Below are 22,951 nucleotides of genomic sequence, written 5' to 3'. Positions count from 1 at the left end.
AAGTTCCCCCACTCCTGAGTAGTTGCTCTGTTGGCTATTAAGGTGTTTAGCTCTGTTTTGCAGATTTCTTTTTGTGTGTAACACAATCTCTTTCTTTAAATTCTCCAGGCCCTTGGATATGGATATTGAGCAGATCTATATTATTAGCGCACCACTGCTGGAAACATTTACTAAGGTAAATGTTTTAAATAGGGTTTTGAATGGGCAGCACTAGGCACTGAGAGAGAGCTCTGAAGGAATGTCCTTTAATAGAGGCTTGCCACTTTCCCTCGCAAGAGAAACCCTGTGTTTTTCACAGATGCAGGAATTCTATAGGGACAGTTTTCCTCATCATGGGACAAAGTAATTGCCACGAGTCTCACAGTATGGTCAGGATCTGGCCCAGACTGGCAGGCTCTAATGCAGGAGGAAGAGGAAGAAAAGATGACAAGGTGGGACTGAATGGTGGGAACCTCAGAGGAAGGAGGATATCTTCACCCCAACTTGAGCTACTTCAGAAAGGGGAGTAGGGATACCTGCTCTCTTCCTGAACTTCCTGTGGAGCAGAGAGCCTCAGTGGAGCTGGGAAGGGCTCTGAACAGCTGAGGGCTGGGGAGGCAGAACAGGAGGGTACAGTCTTGTCACTGTTACAATTCCTGCTCCATGATTGCAGTCATAGGATTTTTGTCTATCACATGACAGTGCATGTTTTGACTCCACAGAGTGGGAAGTGACGGAGACAGGATGTTTGTGTTACTGTGTTCCGTGAAGTGGGACTATCGTCCTTTATTCTTTTTCTCTTTGCTATTTGATGCTAGAGAGAGAGGGAGCCATGTTGCAGTGCTCCATGTGTGTTTATATGTAAAAAAAAAGTAGATTAGCCAAAATGCTGAGTTGCTGAGGTCTGTTATGCAAGCTGCGAAGACTCTGTGGATCCCTAAGTGTGCCGATGTCTGTTGGCATTGGTCGTTGTGATGTTCAGGCAGAAGAAAGCTTGTGAAGCTCCCGAACGATCAACCAGGAGGGAGGGAACATGCCAGTCGGGCATGTGTCTCTGCCAGGGTCCTACTCAAGAGTAGGATAAGCTCCTGACAGACACATCAAACCAGGTGCCACCTCTGCCATCTTGACATTCCTGCAAGGCAACCTAGTCTTATGACTGAGCATGCCATGCCTTGCCTTGAAAAGCATGGTGTGTAGGGTGTGGAAACTTGTTGGGGCATCTTTGTTGCTCCATCCTGTTCTAAACTTCTTGCCCTGCCCCTGAACTCCTGAGCTGTGACTCCTGAGCCCTGTGTCTGCTGCTGAGCCTACATTGTTACTTGCTGGAATAAAGATCTCTTTCTTCCCTACAAGTAAGATCCTCTGCATGTAAGGACAGCAATGGAGAAAGCTGTCCCTGTATAATTTCTGCCTGTCAAATAGCTGTTAGAGACAGAGAGCCTTTGTTGGGGGGGGGGGAATATTACAACAAATGTAGTATTAAGTATTTCTCTCTTCTGTAAGCTTTTTTCATGCCTTGAATAGTCACACACATGGACAGAATGGAATTTATGACGAATATTTCCCTAAGGAACTTTGGTTGAATGGCTGTGAGGTGTACAGCACATCACTGATGCCTCCTCATTGCAGAAAGCCCAGTTCCATCCCAGCTAGGCTAGGAATATGCTGGCACCTGTAAGAGTAAGACCTGTTGCCCAGCAGTCTAGACAGCTGAGTCTCTGCTGTGTATTTTACTGGAGGTGTCAAGAACATGATTTGGGCAAACTTCAAAAAAGTGCATATTCTTTCCCACAAACATCCTGCCATCCAAACATCTGGTTGTACAAAGGAACCACACAGAGCTTCCACTGAACTTGCAGGGAAAACCCTACTCTCTTCACTGCTGGATGCAAGGCCAAGCCCAGGAGCATAACATTATAAAAGGTACACTGGGACCATTCCTTGTGGCAATTTGAACCCACTATGTGGATTCCACAGTAGAGTACCTCCTCTACTGTGACTGATGCAAAGCTTTTCCAGGAAGAGCCATGAGCAAAACAGTCCACTCAAGCATTGCCATCCCTGCTCCCCAGGAATCAGATTGTGGGTGACCAACCAACCAGCTATTCAAAAAATATTTTGTAAGTAATGAAGCAACTTTCTCCAAGTTCTTCTCTTTGAAAGAGAAGGAGGCAGGAGGTAGGGTACAACCCTGAGAGTATCTTTGTGAGTTGTAGAAAATCTACCTTCCATGGAGTTTATTTATTTTTTCTGAAAGGGAAGAAATGCACACCCAGGATTCCCACAAAAAGATAAATGCTTATCAGCTCCCTAACTCCAGTGAAGTGTAAAAAAGGAGCATGAATAATAAGAAAAAAAGTGTCTGGTACTACTTATTAATGAACAGTAAACTTAAGCTTAAATATGAATTCTATTAAAAAAACAGACAACATCAACCAGGCTGCGATGGTAACTGCAGACTGCAGGTGGTGACCTGCCCCATACAAGCCTTACAAAATGTGAGAAGGGTATCCTTGACTTTTCCAGAACTGAAGCAACAAGGCTGTTATAATATAGGCCAGGAGGCTGTCTCAGAAGGATCAAGAGATGACGAGTCTCCTCTCCCCATGGTAGACTGTGTCAAATGTATTTCTCATTTCAACTCAAGTCTCCCGGTCTTGTCAGTGTGTGTGGGCCATGTGTTTATACAATCATGTCATGCAGCAAACAAACAATCCAAGCTGTGGTTTGGGAATCCGTGTATTTCCACCAATGCTTTCTGCATGTGACTTGCAGTCACTGAGAATTCCCCCTGCTAGGAAAGATTCAGCCAAGTGAGCAGCAGACCCCCTCAATGCAAGAGCCACAACGATTAAGCTGGCCCACTTTGATCCCTACTGCAGAGAATCCCCCCTGAAATACACCCCAGTCTTCCTTTCTGTTCCTTGCACTCAGGAAGCTGCAGCTGCCAGTTCAGAGTGATCAAAATATTAGGGTAACCAGGAAAGTGCACGGTTTGCTCCAACACAATGAGAGCACAGGCCTGCTTTTCTTCTTAGTGACTGCACTCCCCCCCCCCCAGCTTAACTTCTGATTTAACAAACTCAGGTTGCAAGCAGAAGTTAGACTGCGACCCGGAAATCGGTCTTACTCACAGTGATTATCAGTATGGCCTGTAAGCAGTCCCAAGGTCCTCTTGTGGCCGTCCTCATCCTCAGGACTCATATCCTCAGAATCCCATTGACTAGACATTTTGAAGAAATTGCTGCAGGCTCCATACGCACAGCACTGGTAGGCATAGGGCACTTCCAGGACCCTGGAGAGAAGAATATAGAGCTACTAGTTACCTGAAGGAACTTGGGAGGACTGTAGTTCTGTGAGTGGGGCTAGGGATTCCTGGAAGAGACCTTTCACCACACTTTAATTATGAGTATTATATGGGAGAAGCCAATATAGTTACACAGGTATAGAACAAGCACATACACGGTCCCAGATGTTTATTTAGGTGGTCTCCCAATATTTGTGCTCCTCTGGTATTTCCTCCTTCCTGCCCCATGTTCCTGTCTCTTCCTGCAAACACAAAGGTCTATCCATTTTTTTAAGGCTGCAACTATATCAGCTGTCTGCATCTTAATGGTTGATCTCATGACTAATACTCAGTGCCTTCTTCCCATAAACTTGGTAGAGCCTGAGTACAATACCGAGCACTCAAGAGTCTCTGATAATGTTTCGAATCCAAGGAATGCTGTGATCCATATACAGTTGTGCCTCGGAAGTCGATCGCCTTGCGAGTCAAATGTTTTGGCTCCTGATGGCTGCAAACCCGGAAGTGAGTGTTCCGGTTTGCGAACGTTCTTTGGAACCCAAATGTCTGACGTGGGTTCCGTGGCTTCCGATTGGCTGCAGGAGCTTCCTGCAGCCAATCGGAAGCCACACCTTGGTTTCTGAATGTATTGGAAGTCGAAAGGACATCCGGAACGGATTCCGTTCGACTTCCAAGGTACGACTGTACTGCAAAGGCACTGAACTGGGGACGGAGTGCCAGGGACTCCTCATTCACATACTGTAAATGCTAACGTTTGTATTTAGCTAAGTCCACCTCAGAACGAACGTGTTGAAATTAAGTTAGCCATGTCCATTAGCTTAAGTGGTTCTACTCTGAGCAGGACCAGTGCTGAACACCACATGTTGCTGGCACTTCTGCCATTGTTTTCTGAACATTACCGAGTATTGTCTTAGCTGCTTACTAATCCCTCCAGGCAGCTCATTAATCCACAGCAGACAAGACACGGCCACACAAACAGCATTTACTGTGGGAAGGCTGGATGTCATTAACTGAGGTTGGCTTTTGCAAAGGTTTTCCGCTCTGCTGAGCCCCAGGCGTGAGCCCCCTGCTTCCAAGGTCTCTGCTTGTGTGTGAGCTTGGATGATGCCAGCGACAAGACGTTCAGTGGCTCATCGATTTCTCAAGGCAGCAATGGATTCAGAGTGTGAGCAGGAAGTCACGCTTGCTCAAACCTCTGGCCAAAGAGCATTCACGGAAACGTCTAGTAAACAAGGACAGCGGAAGGCAGATCAAAGCAAATAAACGAAGTCCAATCATACAGAGCCAGAAGCCAGAAATCGGAAACAAAGCTCACCTCATCTTGGGAAAGCTCTCTTTTGTGAAGGATTCAGACAGTGCAGGGTTGCCTTTAAGTTTCAGATGAGTCAGTCCGCTCAATCCAGCCAATGGCAGCGTAACCAGCTGATTGTCAGTCAAATCTCTATTGGAGAAAAAGGGGGTGGGGGGGGACACTGGTGTAGGTTAGTGAGAAGTGTGCTGGGCCCAAGGATATTTAGAATTTATATCATTACTGTTTTAATGAGGATTTTTTAAAACTTAAAAAAGGTTGGTTTATTTAAAGGATTTATAACCCAATTTTTGAGAGCCGCATCTTTTTAAATATATTTTTGTTAAACCATCCTGATAGTCCCTTGGGTGAGTTGTTGGGATATTGTTAAAAATCAATAGATCATGTTACATAAATAAATGAAAAGAACGCAATAGGCGGCTGCTTTTCCCACACCTTTGTTCAGGTTAAGTTGTTACGAATTGGCAGGCATTTGGCTGCTTGGAGAAAAGACACAGCGTGCATTTACACCCTGATGCCAAACACCAACTCACATTACATGGGAAAGTATTCTTCTTGCAGCAAAATGTGGCAGCACAGCCCCAAAAGGAAAGAACCAAGAATGCTGCATTTCTCTAGGGTAAAAATGGCAACCACTGACCAAATCATGCATCTTTAAGGCAGCAACTATTCATAGGAACAGGGAAACTTGTGCTCATCACATAATCCTTGGTAAATAATCTAACTTTTAGGAGATGTATTTGCTTTAAATACGGTAGATCTCTTTCCATCAAAAATAGATGTTACCAGTAAGAAAATATATAGTGCTTTAAAGCACTCCATACATAGTGGAAATGTTGAATGGTTTCTTTAAATGTAAAGGTTCATCATTGTTCCACCTGATGTGTATGTCTCTGGCAAGGGCCAGAGAAAAATAACGAGACCCAGCTTTACAGCTGTGAGACATAGCAGGTGCTGCTGAATTGTACTGATTAAGCTGTGTCAGCAATTGGGTGTAGTATATAAGGAGCAGCACCTAGCTCTCCCATTACCCTGGGGGATGGGTTGGTGGTTCGGTCATGTTGATGTATTTAGTGTAAATGGAGTTTTTGTTTTTGTTATTAAAACCTTGTTTAAGTTATTTTTGAGTCCCTTTTTAATGCATGGTCTCCCCAGCAAGCTCTCTGCAGCGCTACTACACTGCAAATAGCCAACAGTTACCAGTAAGAAAATATATAGTGCTTTAAAGCACTCCATAGGGACGCAGGTGGCGCTGTGGGTTAAAGCCTCAGCGCCTAGGACTTGCCGATCGTCAGGTCGGCGGTTCGAATCCCCGCGGCGGGGTGCGCTCCCGTCGTTCGGTCCCAGCGCCTGCCAACCTAGCAGTTCGAAAGCACCTTCGGGTGCAAGTAGATAAATAGGGACCGCTTACCAGCGGGAAGGTAAACGGCGTTCCGTGTGCTGCGCTGGCTTGCCAGATGCAGCTTGTCACGCTGGCCACGTGACCCGGAAGTGTCTGCGGACAGCGCTGGCTCCCGGCCTATAGAGTGAGATGAGCGCACAACCCTAGAGTCTGGCAAGACTGGCCCGTACGGGCAGGGGTACCTTTACCTTTACCTTTTAAAGCACTCCATACATAGTGGCTGCATGACATGTCAAACTGAATCATGGTTTAGCGCTACATGGACAAGGCTCCTTGTAAGGTTTCAAGCCAGTTTCATGACTCATGGTTTCAAGTTGCCTTATTTATCAGCTAGCAATTATGCAACAAGTGTTAGTCATTCACAACGAACCCCTGTTTGTATGTGACATGAAGCCAAGGAAAATAAGCATCTACACATAGTGAATCTTGGTGGCTTCTCGTTCCTCTGTGATATTCAACCTATAGCCTTCTCACTAGTCTTGTTTATTTTATCTATTTTCTAACATTTATAAGCCCACTTTACTTCCATCATGGAACCCAAGGAAGCATACACATGGTTCCTATAAGGTCTCCCAATGAGACACTGACCAAACAGAGATCCTGGAAGGTGTGGGCCTCTTTTGCTCTCCGTAGTAGCATTTTGTATTTTCACTGGAGAAATGTTGGCGGGTATGGTGCAGTGTAGGACTAGGACCAGGGAGACCAAAGGTAAAGAACCACTGCTTTGCTAATCAAGTTAACTGGTGACCTCAAAGAGTGGCTGTGATGCTATAACAGGAAAGGGTAGGATCTTTTATAGTATCCTGAGCTACCTGGGAAGAAGAATGGTACAAGAGTGTAATAAAATATGTAAATAGCATTATTATATTATACATTCTTCCCAGGCTAGCCAGCAAGTAGCTTTAATACGTGATTCACCCACTGAGGATGTATGAGGGGAAGCTATTCTGCTGAATGGCAGAAAGATTCCAAGTATAGGTTGAATTATCACTAAGGAAAGAGAGGCCAACAAAGTTCACTATGTGTAGCTGATTGTTTCTCAGTATAGTTGCTCTGTTAGCTTCGCCGGCAAAAGGCACGATCACTTTTATCTTTTCCACACAATAAAAAAGCAAGGCTTTTCTCCAAAATGCCAGACGAATAGCCTCAGGCCCACAGACAGATTTCATGCACTCCTTTTTGTCCCACACGTTGCAATATAATAGTGCGGTGAGACATTTATATCACATCAGCATAGTGATCAGATATGCCTTTGTTGCCCATTTATCCCTGCAGGCCAGCGGCTCAAGAGGTTTGTGTCTACCCTGGCCCCACACTTGCCAACTGCAATGACTGTGAGACCAGTGTGGGTTGTGTTCTCAGCACAACAGAGTTCCACGAGTCGGCAGAGGCGTGCCCCATGAGAAAAGTACCTACTTTTCCCAGGAACACTTCCTGTACTTCTGCTTATGCACAGACATGTCAAAATATGACCATGGGAAGATGCAGTGCCAATGAAGCACACGTACACCTGGCCCATCACTTTAGAAATCCTGCTTTGTGGTTCTTCCATAGCAGTTCATAGAATTATAGCGTTGTAAAGGACCTGAGGGTCATCCCTGCAATGCAGGAATCTCAACACACAGCCCCCCCCATCCAATTTGAAATCATACAGGACCCTGTTTAGCTTTGCAAATGTGCTAGCAGTTTTATTGCTGCAGCACTAGATGCTCAGTTGCTCTTTTGTTAATAGCAGGACGTGCCCCATAATCCACCCCCTACTCTCAAGTATTCTATAAGGACACTGACGCTTTTCCTAGCTTCCACATGCCCAAGCGGTATCCAAGAGTCCATACCTGGATACTCAAACAATGAAGTCCAGCAGCCTGCTGGCCCTATGCATGCTATTTAGACTTACTTTGGACAAAAGTCCATCGGTGGAATTCAGTATCATGCTCTTCCAATTGCTCCATCTGGCATTCTCGTTTGCTAGATGGAACTACCCCCCTTTAAGGGGGCATAGGAAGGTGTGTGGGGAGGAGAGGAAGGGAAAGCCTCATTTTCCAGCAGCAGTCCATGCGCAGGACTTCCGCTGCTGGGGCTGGTTAGGTAAATCCCACCCCATTATCCCTAGAAATTAGGGAACTAGGCTTTTGTACCATGTACTGTTAGCCTGCCACTTTTAAGGGGAATCTGCCAGCAATACGTTTCTTTTCTTTTCACCTGATTTTCCCTTGAAAATAAGTACATGGTTTTAGTCCAGTAACAGAACATGCTGTATGGGTTATTTCAGCTAAACTCTGTTCTGTAATAGAACCAACCCTTGGCATTTAATGGTATATTATTGTTTAAACAAGAAGGGACAGTGGAGCCAAGAAAGGCCTTTGGGATGTTGATGGACCTCATCAATTCCAAAATTTTCACTGCTTGGCAGAACTAAGAACTTTCACTTGCCTGGTGTTAAAAATATTATAAAGTGATAGCACTTTTACCCTTTTAATTTAGACATTGAAAATGGATAAGCAATCAGGTTTTGGTCAGGTGAAAAGCATATTTAGCTGTGTGTAAAAGGAGCTTAACTTCTTCTGCAGCACCTCAGTTTGGGGTATTTAATTTTTGACACAATGCATACCTTTGACATAATGCCTACCTCTCTTACTGCCCTGGCCTGCTTTGGAAGGGAGGGTGGCATATAAATTTGACTTAAACAACAGTAATTTATCCCTGCCACTGTAACTTACAGCTTGATGAGAGAGCGGAGGGTCACAAAGGCATCCGTGTGGATAGACTGAATGGAATTCCAGCTCAGGTCTCTGCAAGGCAAAAGTACATGCAGGGATGGAGAAAGTATGCTGAAGAGTCTGTAAGTCAGGGGTGGGGAACTGCTAGGGTTGCCACCTTTGGTTGGGCAAAATAAAGGACAGGTTGGGGGGGGGACTGTGGGGCTAAAAATTACTTTACCTGGTGCAGAAATGACTTCAAAGCATTCCATGACAATGACACAGGGTTTACAGTGGTTTATTCTGTGACCCACCCTCTGGCCGTGCAAAAACCCTCTTTCTAACTCTTCCTCCCTGCCCCACCCCACCCTCTACCTCTGTCCTGTGATAACTATTGCTCTCACCCTTGGCTCTCCTCCTTGTGAACCTACCCTTTGCCTAATACCTGGTCAGGCTTTCACTCTCCTCCTCCCACCAGACCCACCCTCTGCCAGCACAGTTTGAGGATGAGGAAGAGAATAAGCTTGAACACATGAAAAAACTCGTCCCACTGGAAGTCCAAGCAGGAAAAAAAGGATAACCACATTTTTCTAGGGACGGGTAGCAACCATCCCATGGGTTGGATCTGGCACCTGGGGCTTCCCCATACAGCTTGTAGCATCCCCCCCTTGCAATTAGGCGTCAAAAAGCCTTCTATTGGCTCCAATGGAAAGCTTCTTTTAAGCATGATAGCAGCGCAGGAGGGCATTTTCAGGAAAAGGTTGTGCCTGGGGAAGGAAGGGTTGACCCTGTCCTTTCTGTGCACTGTGACCTCCCCACCCACCAAAGGGTGGTGGTGGAATTATTATGTGTGAATTTAGTATGAGTATGGTGTGGATTGTTATTTCAGCAGAACCTCAGAAGTATGGGCCTTAGGAATACAAGCTGGCTGGTCACACAACAGGGCTCTTGCATATAGCTTCTGAAAGATCCATGGAGGGTATGAGGGGCTGTTGTCCTCTAGCTTCAACAGGGAGAGCTGTGTAAGGAACAGCCTGAGCAGAAAGTGAAAGGCTGTGAGGTTTGCAAGATTGGGCTAGGGACTAAGCTTTGGGACAGAGGACTCTGTTCGAGAACTTGAGTAAGGAGCAGGAAAGATGAGTGATGGACCATTGTTTTTACTTATTTTTAATTTCCCCCCTTTTCAGTCCAAAGGGTTGAAACGTTTTGGTGCACAAATAATCTCTTGCTCCTGGTATGCTTGTAACTCTGAGGAATGCAATACATCACAAGTCTTCTCTCTGTGTGAGGCATGTGATAGATATAGAGTGTGTGTTCATATTGCTGTAGATTTGAAGGGGACACCCCTAAACCCTAGAAATTAATAAATAGTAGGGTTTTGATTAGTTGGAGGGTTGAAGGGAAAATTGCAGGCCAGTGGAAGAACACCGGCTAAGCTTCTTTTCCAAGCCAGGGCCTCACCTGGGATAGAGGCATAAACATGACAAAAGGTGTTGATGATCCATCTGAGAGGAATTCTTGGGCCTGGGCAGACAGAGCTTGCTATGGTGATAAGGTGTATGACTGAAGTGTCAGGAAAAGAGAGAGTTCGGAGTGAGGTGTGCTGAGAAGAAAAGGGGAGAGAAGAGACTGGGATCCATCTTGGGCAGCCTGGCTGAAGGCTGGCTGGGAAAGATAACTTTGACTCCAGTGCTGCGCTGCTGTGGGGTACAAGCCCCTCTTGAAATGACCATGCTGTAAGATCTGGACTCCCTCCATGCAGACTGAAGGTGTAAATAGATGAACGAATTATATTTATTAAAGCCACGACAGTCTTTGCTGCGTCTTCAAGCTTCCAAAGGAGCACAAACCCTGGGTGAGTGCCTGAAATCCCCTGGAATCTTGCTACTGGCTTGGCAGAGAGTGGGGGTGGCACCCAACTTCTGCAACAATATTTTAAATTCATCTGCATCTGGTACTTTTGCAGGCTTGGAGCTGGGCCCCACACATTGAAGTACATATTCCACTCAGTGCTGCTGCTCCTTTTTTTCGGTTGGTGGGGGCAAGGTAGATGTCATTGCAAGAATGGGGTGTTGTGTGTCCATGGGCTGGCACGGCAGGCTTGTTTTGAACAGATCTTTGTACGGCTGCATCTGCGATCATGCCCAGAGTGCACTGCCTCGCACTACTCCACTAAAATAAAAACCTCTGATGCTTCCCAGCAAGCTGTACTCACATGGAGCGCAAGGCTGTGAGCTGCCCAAAGGTGTCTGCTCCAATTTTGTGGATGCGGTTGTGCTGAAGGCCACTGCAAAGACAGAGAGGCTGAAATGAGAGAGGGAGACTTGCTTCACAGAGATCTCCATCCTCACTGGCAGCAGAAGAAAGGAGGGCTGCCATGAAGGTTTATTTCTATTCAGGCTTGAAAAGGGGTTCAGATTTCAAGGGGAAAGTGGATCAAGAAACAAAACAACTCCTTGCCACCCACCCCTTTCCCTGCATACTGCCTCAGGCCTGTGACAGTGCCCCCTTCAAATAAAAAGTGTGCTTGAGGAAGGCAGGGTGGGGGGCAGCAGTTACAAGCACCAAGGTTTCTTTATACCAACTGTTCCCAGGCCTCTTCAGATCACACTATGAAGCCTGCAGGGTTCGGTGTCACCAGCTGGTGCTCCCGCCCATGGGAATACCATGCGGGTGGGGAGAAGGGAACTCTTGGGAAAGCAAAGATTCAGTGCCCTCATACTCACTGGTCTGTTTTGCCCTGACCTTCTCAACCCTCAAAACTATTTTATGTTCAGTGGTAGAGCATCTGCCTTCCCTTCAGAAGGTCTCAAGTTCAACCGATGCTAGGTCAGGCTGGGAAAAGCTCCTACCTGCAACCCTGGAGAGCCACTGCCAGCCAGAGCAGACAAGACTGAGTTAGATGGACCAACAGCCTGGCTCTGTATAAGGCAGCTTCCTGTGCTGCTTCAAGCATTCATGCAAAAAGGGCACAAGAAACCCAGAGACGCTATTAAACCCCAGGAAGATCTTGTGCTACAGCACCCATCTCCAGACTGTTTATCCACCTCCAGACTGCTTAACTTGTTGTGCAGGCTTGGGGATTCCACCTCAGCTTGCCCCGAAGCAAGAGTTACTCACATCTCTTCCAACTTCTGGCAGTGGTGGAAACTGGGTAGCTCCTCAATTTGATTGTGCGAGAGCTCACTGTGGGGAAAACAACGAAAGTTAGAACAAAGCCTTCCTTCTTGAAGGCCCTCCTGGAATGTATTTGGTTTTGAGGAAAGGAGTGGGTGTCCCCAGGCTATGCAGCTGGGGAAGCAGGAAACCCCAGAGACAGGTAATATCCTCTTTGCACCCACCCCATGCTTGGCAGCAGTCCTTTCATTCATTTATATGCCCAGTTTCCTGATATTATCCCTAGATTATTCAGCACTTCCTCTGTTCAATTTAGCTTCTTTCTGTGTCCAACTCACCAAAAAAAGCAAAAAACAGAGCAGTAACGGGCTACTACTTGGTGGCTATCTAAGTTGACATAGGGGTATAAAGCATACTTCTGCATGATGCTGTTACATCACTTGAAACCAGTGTTCTTCAACCTTGTGTCCCAAGGATGTTGCTCAAGTACAACACCTACAATCCCTGATCACTGGCTAAAATGACTGGGGAATTATAGGAACTGTAGTCCAACAACATCTGGGGACGTATAACGGAAAAACACCACAGTTTAATGTATTGTGTGTTAGCTGAGGACTACGCAAGAGCTGTAGATGCCACTCCAGTGTCTGCGATTTTTCAATCCAGCACTTCTTTCAATATGTGCATAAGACAAACTTTGATCATAATCCTGGATAGTCTCTGCCCTGTTTTTCCACCCACTCATCACCACAATATTCTTAACCCAATATGTCCCGATACTGGTGTTCATTAAATTTGGGGATTAAGAGTGATGTTCCATATGACTACAGATGGAACTGAAGCGACACAATATGATTTCCAGAAAGCCCATTAATGCTAGCTCCCTGGAATGGAGAAAGCAGAAGGGTGGAAAATGTGCCATGGCTGCCCAGTACATTTCTGTGCCAGACTGGTCAGCAACAGGGAGCCATGGCTTCCTGTGTTGGTAGGAAATATGCCTGCCAAGAGCCCTAGCAAGAAAGGGAAGCGTGTTTGTAACTCACAGAACTCGTAGGCTGGGCAGCTGCTGGCACATTCCTCCAGGAAGCAAACGGATGCCAGCCCGGGTCAAAGTCCTGTAGAAGAGGAGAAGACACAGTTAATGCCAATATGTGTAGGGAAGGCCTGGTCTCTTCCCTGTTGCTAGTATGAATACTACTGAGGAAGATGACTGGGATAGAATTAAAAGAGCTGCACCATGTGGGATATAGAAGTCTATCACATCTGGGGGAATAGGGCGAAAGCAGGTACGAGTTGTGTCACTGTGGTCTAAGACCATGGGGAAAAGTGAAGAATGTTTTCCCAGCTGACCCAAGAATACCCTTTGCCTAGTCAAATTTCTACAGTAACGAAGCTCTGACATAGCCTGTCCAGCTAATGACAAGCTTTGCCTGCCACAGAGTAATTCTAAAAAAAGCAGCACCATGAACGAAAGTGGAAAACTGCCTGAAAAGCATATTTGGGCAGCTCCTTCAGGAGTTTCCTTCGTATCTCACATACATTTTCCTATCTTCCAGTGGCTGAAAGGGGACCTGCACTGATATGGATGAAGAAAACACTGCAGTTATAACCTGTTGATTCCTCTTTTTCATTCCCCTGATGGAATACAGTAAATTACATGGCATTAGAAACAGGTAAAGGAAATTTAGAGTACAACTTTCCAACTCATGTTGGTTTCCTTTCTTTAACTTTTCCCTCGGGAAATAGAGAGAGACAACAGCCCTGGGAATTATGATGAGCTCCCTGATGACAAGCATGGTGGGGTTATGCAGTGATCTTGGGTTTCATATTCCTATTCCTTACATAATCTGGAGCAATGGATTCCCAGCAAACGCCTTCTCTGGAATAGCCTTGATGTTGTTGTTATGGAAGCCCCTGTTGAGCAAGAAGACACCAGGGTGGTTAAGGATTAGAACACAGAAGTATTGTTTAAACATAGAAAGTCTGAAGTTAGCTTTCTCACAACATAAAATTTACTACATGGATTGTGTGAGTATCTTCAATGTAGTCCATTGCATTTGTGAAGATGTGGCAAGAAGCTGTCACCACTTATGTTTTCCCTCCTGTTGTTTGTATAAAGGTAAATGTACCCCTGCCCATACGGGCCAGTCGTGTCCGACTCTAGGGTTGTGCGCTCATCTCACTTAAGAGGCCAGGGGCCAGCGCTGTCCGGAGACACTTCCGGGTCACGTGGCCAGCGTGACGAAGCTGCTCTGGGGAGCCAGCACCAGCGCAGCACACGGAAACGCCGTTTACCTTCCCGCTAGAAAGCGGTCCCTATTTATCTTCTTGCAATTAAGAGTGCTTTCAAACTGCTAGGTGGGCAGGAGCTGGGACCGAACGATGGAAGCTCACCCAGCTGCGGGGATTCGAACCGCTGATCATGCGATCGGCAAGTCCTAGGCGCTGAGGTTTTACCCACAGCGCCACCCGCGTCCCTTGTTGTTTGTATACATGCTGCAAAACAGACACATGCCCATTACGTGGCCATGATTACCATATTTTATTTCTTAATATATGCACTTCACCAATTCTCTATGAAGCTCAAAGTAAATGAAGCTCTTTACAGCGAATGTGCATGCATATCAATTTTTTTAGATGGAAAGATAGGACAAAACCATTTAATGAAGCCAGACTGAATTAGCAGCATTGGTCAAACCTGACATCACAAACAGCAGTTATAATGTAAGCAGAATATATGCAAATAAGTACAAAAGACACCCCCTGTGCTCTTGGCAAGCTAACAATGTAAGCTTCACAGTCTAGACTCCTATCCTGGGACACAGTAATCTGGTGGGAACCAGTGCAGCTGAAACACCCCAGATATGTGGACTTTGGAAACTGGAAACACTGAGACAGTGCATGCCACTCCCAAATTAGGACCATCTGAACACACCCTAAGGGCTGAGAAGCCTATTACCCACAATGCACGTCTGTTTCCTGGAAAGCCAGAAATTGCCCATGTCCTGGAAGAATGAATGGACCTTAGTGAGGTGGAAAATGAGAATGCTCCACTGAGGGTAATAATTAGAGCCTCAAAGCTTCTTCTGAAGGAACATAGCCCTAGAGGTGGAAAGCAGCAGGGGCTGCAGAAACTGGCACAGCAAAATATGCCCATCCCATCAGTGCTGTGGGCCTTCAGCAGTTCTCTGCGGAGGTGTGTTTGTGTGCGAGTCTCATGTGTTTGGCCAAAGGCCATAGTTATTACACCCCATGGCGATCTGCCCACTGGTACCACAACTTTGGAAATTCTATTTGGCACTAATGACATCCGTGAGGCATTTATTGCAGTGCGGGGAGAGGGGCATGCTGAATTTATGAGAGGCCTGGTGAAAGAGGAATGCGCATTAGCATTTGGAATGGCAGTTCCGTCCACATTAAAGCTGGAGCCAGATTATCTCTGAGAATTCTTCCTCGAGGAAAGCAAAAGAAATGCCTTACAGCTCTTGAAGTCGGCCGAGTGTCCTAATGGCCACTGGGAATTCCACCAACTCATTATAATTTAGGTCCCTGGGAGAGAGAAAAGCAAAGGCATCATTAAGAAAGCTAGAAAAGCTCAGCAGAGTGTGACACATTCCAAAGGGTTGGAAAAACAGAGTCATTATGCACTGGAGATGAGCTTTCCAAGTATGTTTATCCAGCCACCCATGTCTGGAAACACAATATCAAAGAAATGCTGGAATATTCCCTGTTAGGAGACAAATCAGGCCTGAGCCAAGCCAAGCTCCAGAGACCTCTAGTAATACCGCCATCTTGGACCCCCAACATCCCTATCTGAGCTACTCCCTCTGATGCATCTTAGCTGCCCTTCTAGGACTAGGCATTCTACCAGCCTATCCTACACTCACCACCATCACTGTCCTCCTCGCAAACACATTTCTAAAACCAAGCAAAAGGAAGAGGAAATTATTTAATGCATTTTCAAACAGAGTGCTTTCTTCACATATTGCTTGGCTTTGCCTGTTTTTCAGAGAAAAGGGGAAGCAGCAGCTGTAGCCTACAAGGGCAGAGAGCAGCTACTGCTGATGTAACTTATGTTATGGCTACTTTAAAGAAAACGAGAGGTATGGGTGGCCAATGAGTCATCCCCCCACAATGCTGTGGAGCCAGGGATGATGGGAGTTGTAGTTCAAAACCAATAAAATTAAGATGACGATGCAATCTTGTTGCAAGTGAAATGTTGTGTTTTGGTGTTATGATATTTGCTGTTACGCTATTGCTTTATTATGTCAAGAAATTGTTCTCATGATAGTTGATTTTATTGTTTTCTTTGTTGTAAACTCAGGGGCGTAGGAAGGGGGGCGGTGGGGCGGTCTGCCCCGGGTGCCATCCCAGAGGGAGGGGGTGACAAAATCCTCCCTGGGCGAATTGCCGCCGTGACAATCACCCCGTCCCCTGGGCGGATCGCCCCTGGGTGCACAGCATGTGCGCTGCTCCGGGTGGCCGAGCAGCTAGCTCCGCCACTGTGTAAGCTGCTTTGAGCAGTCATTCTTTTTTGTGGAAAGATGGCATACAAATAAAACGATGGTGATGGTGGTGGTGGTGGTGATTAAAACATCTGGAGGACACGATGTTGTCCACCTGTGGTTTTAAGGAAAGGCTATGGCAGGCTCCCTTCACCCATTTGTTATTTGAGGGCAAAGCCACACAAGCCAGTCTTGCAAAGCACAACTCCGTTTACTTTCAGTCACTAACAGAAGGGAGACTGAAATACACATGCCCTCTCATTAGGAGGAGGATATGTGAACTATGCAAGACCGGCAGCGTGCCAATGGTGTGAAAAATACACTTTTATACATAATTGCCATTTTATATATTATTGCCATTGTTACAACAAGGAATGAGGGGGATGGCACAGGCCTAAACACATTTTTTGGGGATGGTGGTGTTGGCATGCCATGTTTGTCACATGTCAGATGACTATAACTGTCATCTGAAAGCACCACTAATTCTTCAAGGGGAAATGAGATATATCATGAGTTACATGCAAGAAGGCCCCAACATTAATTATGCTTTTCAGTGGTCAGAGTGTGTTAACCCTCCTACTGTATTTGGATTGAAATTTTCAACTAATATAGTGTCCCCTCACCCCCAACCGGTTTAATTCAATTGTTGAGAGAGTGATGCCCATTTACAGGAGAAATGCCTCTACCTGTATTTCCGAGCCAGTGATGAAGATAGACAAGAGAAGCTCCTAGCTAAACTTAACCCAAAGAATATGATGCCATCTGAACAGTGTGGGTGATCCACAAGAAAAGAAACAGAACAAATAATTCACACTGGATTTCTCTGGTCTGAAACGGCCAATGAGGTACTTGCTGCTGTGTAGATTATGTACTACCCATCGCCTCATTGTCCCATTCATAGAAGAAGCCAGCACAATAAAACACGTTGCAGGGAACTATCCTGACTCATAAATGCCATGTGACCATTTCTATTTACATGGTAGCCCAGTGGGTTTTAATTGGTGAATATCTTAGAACCTTTGAGTAATTACTGGCTCCTGTGGATTACTTTGTAATTGCACTTAATGGACCCCAAAGTAATTACCACATGAATGGGATTGTGGTTAAAGGACAGAAACAACCATGAATTTACTCTGGAATTAAATGGGATTTGCCGTCTAATTGCCTAGTAACGCCCACTTCCCTCCTTTCTCCCCCACAACCACTGCCTCATAATTACCCTGTAACTCCCCTGTGCCCTTATCCATTGTAGGCAGGGCTAGACATGCCTCTTATTAGCAGTGGAAAGAAGCATCATGTAACACAAATCAGTGTCAAAAGTGTCTGCATGCAGTTAGATCCATATGCTATAACACCTCCTTAAACTCAGAAGCCCCAATACAACAGACTAGTAGGTGAACATCACAGATATTCATTCACACACACAGAGAGACAGACAGACGCACACACTGTAAAGTGGCTACCCTGGAACAAAGGAACTTCAAAGAGAAATGCCAGTTTGAAACTGCAACATTAAAAAATTCAATTCTATTCATTTGGGTCTAAGTAGAGATAATGGTTTCCTGTTCCACTATAGGAGTGAATTTTCTCAGCAATGCTAAAACAATTCTGTCGTCACCAACCACTGTTACTGCAAAGGGTCATTTTACATATATTTGAGCTTTGACTGAGCTGTCAGGCTATACTTGTTGCATCCCATTGATACTTAATTCCAACACTGACACACACACAAACACACCATTACATCCAAGGTATGCATACCTGAAAACTGAATCACACTTCATGCAACTGAAGATAGCTCTGGTCCATGAAATCTAGTGCTGTAATGACCACAAAACGCTTTGCTCGGTATGCTTAAGGTATTTGATTGCAGTGGAGGTAAGCATACTCCACTTGTGACCAGAAATATTTCCCAATTTTTAAAGGCGTCAGTCTTCTATGACATTCTAATTTCAAACTTCACTACTACAATGGTGTTTTCTCAAGTGACACAGAAACAGGTGAGTTTTAAATGTCTCACTTGTTACAGGGAGGTGTGTAATGGGAAAAAGCCATTTTTATATTGGATGTACTATCTTCTCACTATATCTTTTCCTTCAGTTACAGACGTGGAAAAATGAAAACTCAGATAAAAGCACTGCTTTTGAGAACAGCCTAAGCAATACACACTGTTAAAAAACCCCCAAAACTATGGCTAATCATTTTATAATCTAATGCTCTGTGAGATTTTGCAGTGGTGGTGAATCTCCTGGCAGAGAATGACTAAAATGCTTGGATAAGATAAAGGCACCTCTGCTGCTACTGGTTACATCATATCTCCACAGGAAGTGGGGAGGTTAGTGAATGATGGGCTTGAGGGAAAATGGGGTTTGAAGAATTAGTACAAAGGAAATAGGGAAGGAAATGTGTGGGGTTGGGAGAGCTTTTTAAAAAGGTGTCCAGTGAAGCAGTGTGCTAAGGGGAGAGGTCATGCCTCAAGAAGAGTGGAAGAAATTGTGGTCCAGTAAAATGAAGTCTTGCCCAAATGAAGAGAACTAAAAGGAACACAAACTTTAGCAAAAGAAATGTAAGCAGACAACAAAGGAAGCACTTATTATTATTAGTAGTAGTAGTATTAGTAGTAGTAGTATCTGAGGAGCACATCATTTTAAACATAAAGACCATCACCAATTAAATATTTAAATACATTAGAAAGAGGAAACTGGCTAAGGTGGTTGTTATGTACTGAGTTGAATAGGATCCAAAATGCAGCAGTCTGATTGGTCCTAGAACAATAGGATTCAGAATGCAGCAGTCTGATTGGTCCTAGAACAATGCAGCAGTATGATTGGTCTGCAGGAGCCACCCAATCCAGCTCCAGATGGAAGTGAATCGACAACCTGATTGGCCTGCAGGAGAATTCCAGAATTAGCCAATCACGTGCAGCCCATTGTGTAAATAATGTATATAAAGCAGATACTTTGAGGGAACTTTCATTCCTCCTCACCACTATGAGCTGAATAAAGAGCATGAAATCCACTCTCGACTCTTGAGTATATTTCAGTGATGGTTGGGCCTTTAGACAACAAGGAGTAAAAGGTGTGCTAAAGGAAGACAAGGACATTGCAGAGAAACTGAATGAATTCTCTGCATTCTGTTTACACAGTGAAAGAGCACAGGTCACTTGTGCTTGAACTCACTTTCTCAAGAAGAGAATCAGAGGAACTGAGGAAAATAGTGGTGATAAAGGACAAAGGCTTAGACCTTATCGACAAATGGAAAATGGAAAAATCACTGTGTTCAGATGACATCTTCCTGAAAGTTCTTAAAGAACTACAGTGTTAAATTGCTCATCTTTTAACAAAAAATATGTAACTTGTCCCTAAGATCAGCCTCCATATTGAAGGACTGGAAAGTGCCCATTGTGACACTATATATATATATCCATATTAGGGTTTATTAGGAAAGGAACTGACAATAAAACTGCCATTATCATAAAGCCATTGCACAAATCTATGATGCGACGGCACTTGGAACGTTGTGTACTTGGAATATTGTCTGATTTGTTTTTAATTGTTTTCAATATTTTGAATTGCTGCACCCTTCCCTGAGACCATGTGGTGAAGAGGGGATGATGGTGGTGATGATAATAATGTTTACATTTATCCTGATGTGTTTGCAGGGAGATCAGACATCAGCTACAGAGGATTCACTCCGATTGATTTGTGGGAAGACTAGATGGTGTTACAACAGAGCAAGTGTTACCCCATACTTTCCACCGCATTTTCCCATCATTTTCTTTATTGCAAAAAAAGTCTGATCCTTTGGGGAAGTAGGTTTCTTGCACCAGATCTTCCCACTGTAATTGCACAACCTGAGCTTGCCAATATGTGATTGAATCCCACTCAAAAATAGCAACAGTCTGGAGGCGCCTTTAAAGGGATGACTGTATTGGGTTGCAATTGTTGATATAGCGCTTGCTTAGATCAAAATTTCCATAACTAATGGAATTCCTATGAATGCAGGGTGGGGAATTGTGAAATATAATATTTCCATTATGACGGTCTAGTCCTCCAAGCAGCCTCTCCCATGAACATGAAAAGTCTGGCAATTTTTGACATGATCCATGTTAGAACTAGTAAAAACAAAACATCAATTGATAGCTAATATAATTAGTAAAACGTAAGCCGCTCATTTGCTTTTTCAGTTGCTCTTCCAAGCGCTTTCACAGGCTTTAATTGACAGTTGTAATTTTTGATTGCATATCAAGCAGCATGCAAGCACATACAAGAATAGTTCTTTCCGAATAAGCATTGGCATTCTTCACTTATGTTGAGAGCCTATCTGGATAACCTCTCAGTTTCTGCTTGGCAGAGAAAAAATTATTGTATTTTTCAGCAGATCCCTCTGAACAGGGGTGCCATTCCTGAACTCTATTTGGGAATGCACTTGCTAGAGGGGGAAAAGTTATACCAAAATGCAAATGAACTGAGGCGCACAAAAGCCCTTTCTTAGAACTTGCTCTTAGGAATGCTAGCACTGAGCAATGCAAAATATGAAAGAGCTACTTGAGAAACCTTTGCAATATAGCTTTGCTACCAATTTAGGACTTAAGATTTCCTTCAGAATAATACTTTAGTTTCCACTAGACTACTTCAGTGCTTAATTTCTACAAAAGGAGATGCAGGAGCTCAAGCCTGACCAGAAAGGGCCACTTATCCAGTTTTGGGATGGCCAGTGGTTGAGGCCCATCATGATTCCCACCCCCCACGGAGGAGAAAAATTCTTTCGGCCTTGTGGCCAGCCATTGGGATCCTCCTCAGAGGGCTGCATGGGATCCTGGAATTCCCTGCCCAATAATTTTGAATTTTTGCCCAATCAGCCTTGGCGGCGGGGGTGGGGGGCATTGGCTGAAGACTGCAGCAAGTCTTCACTCTGGTCTGGCATCAAAGGGTAACAGCCGGCTTCGCTGTAGATCAGCAGCATGGCCAGCAGAAGAGCAGCCCATCCACCCCATATGCTGTTCTTGAGGCACCTTATATAAAGACCTTGCTGTGATTCAAATGGTCACTGTATTTGAATTTGCTTGCAAACAAATCAGGCCTGTTGGTTTTTTCTTTCTTTCTTGCATTCCTCATAAGAATCGCCACAACTTTCCGCAGATAAGGCATTGGGTAGAATCTTTAGTCCAATTCTGGGTGATTTGGTTCATCACCCTGACATCAAGCAGGTGTGATCTCAGGGTACCCTGGTAGAGGGGTCTGAGTGGAAGTTTCTGTCCTGAATCCAAGTGGGGAACCAAAGGGCCTTGGGGCTTCCAGTAGAGGTCTGCGGAGTATCAGCTTAGTTGACCTGTGTCTTGAGCTGGCCCATAATTCAGGCACAACCCTGTACAAACTTCAGCCTTCCCCTGGGAGACTGATAGTGGATACACAGCCAAAGTCTAAGCCTAAGCCTAGCTACATCTGTGATTGAAAAGGTTGTGACCAATTTTTAAGCCATAAAGTTGTGTCAGGATTGTTCCACCTATCATTGCTTACTGCCTTCACCTGTGGGGTGGGTTGTACTGTGAGTGGGTCTGCAACACCTCCCTCAGAGCTAGACAGCCTTCCCCAGCATTCTCTCTATTTACTCAAATTGTTGAGGAATTTGCACTCAGAACCTATTCTTACTGCATAAGCTATACTCAGAGTAAAGCTCTGGTACTGAGAACAGAGTTTGGAAGGATCAGATAAGGCTGGCACAAGCCCCAACCTCATCTGCAATGGAAAAGTCTACCTTGATTTACTCCATTTTTTAACTAGTCCTGCGTAGGTGATAGCTTGACAAGGCCATTCCTTATAGCAAAACAACTCTATAAGAGTTTTTTATAGGCCAGTCTAGAGGCTTTCTGGGCCAACAAATAAATGCTTAGGACGAAGTGTTCTAGCTGCAGCATCAGTGTAATGTCACAAAAGATGACATTATGTTAGCATTGGTGAGTTGCTATTTTATTTCCAGCTTTCCCATCACTGTCCTGGAGCAAATCTTTGGGATGTATTTGCATAATTGCGACCATATACCCATAACCCTCCCCAAAACATTTCATCTAAATTGCTAAATATGGAGAAAGAGTCGTCAAACAAGATTGTGAAGTGGCCTGGCTTAGCTTTTAGACCACCTTTCTGTCCATGGGGCTATTCAAATCCAAATCAGACAAAACAAAACCGGGGAAAATATTTGTACTAAGGTGGGAAAACTTCAGGCTGCAGAATATACTAAGGCTGAGAATCCATTAGCATCTTAAAATTCAGCAAGTTACAGACACTTCAGGTTACAGATGCTTAAGGTTACAGACTCCGCTAACCCATAAATAGTACTTTGGGTTAAGAACTTTACCTCAGGATGAGAACAGAAATTGCGCGGTGGTGGCAGTGGGAGGCCCCATTAGCTAAAGTGGTACCTCAGGTTAAGAACAGTTTCAAGTTAAGAACAGACCTCCAGAACGAATTAAGTTCTTAATCCGAGGTACCACTGTATAGTCAATGGTCAACATCATGGAAAAAACAGAATGTTATACTAAGAACTTTTTTTGATGCAATGGCTCTAGTTGTCTTGGTGGATGCTGCATTTTCACAGCACTTAGAACTGCATTGTCACAGAGTCCACATCACT

The 22,951-nt window shown here is 44.8% G+C and overlaps 1 protein-coding gene across 3 annotated transcripts in view; it reads right to left on the bottom strand.

Annotated features, from left to right (window-relative positions):
• LGR6 (leucine rich repeat containing G protein-coupled receptor 6) overlaps nucleotides 1-22,951 on the bottom strand; it is a 143,560-nt gene that overhangs the window by 4,930 nt on the left and 115,679 nt on the right. For 2 of the 3 annotated variants that reach the window (XM_053393713.1, XM_053393711.1), the window contains 8 exons: nucleotides 15,294-15,362; nucleotides 13,656-13,727; nucleotides 12,857-12,928; nucleotides 11,817-11,882; nucleotides 10,912-10,983; nucleotides 8,718-8,789; nucleotides 4,602-4,727; nucleotides 3,117-3,277 (listed from right to left, as the gene is read on the bottom strand). In XM_053393713.1, the coding sequence (XP_053249688.1) occupies nucleotides 3,117-3,277; nucleotides 4,602-4,727; nucleotides 8,718-8,789; nucleotides 10,912-10,983; nucleotides 11,817-11,882; nucleotides 12,857-12,928; nucleotides 13,656-13,727; nucleotides 15,294-15,362 (710 nt within the window). The remainder of the gene's footprint in view (nucleotides 1-3,116; nucleotides 3,278-4,601; nucleotides 4,728-8,717; nucleotides 8,790-10,911; nucleotides 10,984-11,816; nucleotides 11,883-12,856; nucleotides 12,929-13,655; nucleotides 13,728-15,293; nucleotides 15,363-22,951) is intronic. The other variant, XM_053393712.1, reaches the window with a different exon arrangement.

This window comes from Podarcis raffonei, chromosome 6 (genome assembly GCF_027172205.1).
Source record: "Podarcis raffonei isolate rPodRaf1 chromosome 6, rPodRaf1.pri, whole genome shotgun sequence".
Classification (NCBI taxonomy): domain Eukaryota; kingdom Metazoa; phylum Chordata; class Lepidosauria; order Squamata; family Lacertidae; genus Podarcis; species Podarcis raffonei.
Note: the sequence above shows the minus strand (reverse complement) of the source record. Positions and strands in the feature narration are given on the sequence as shown.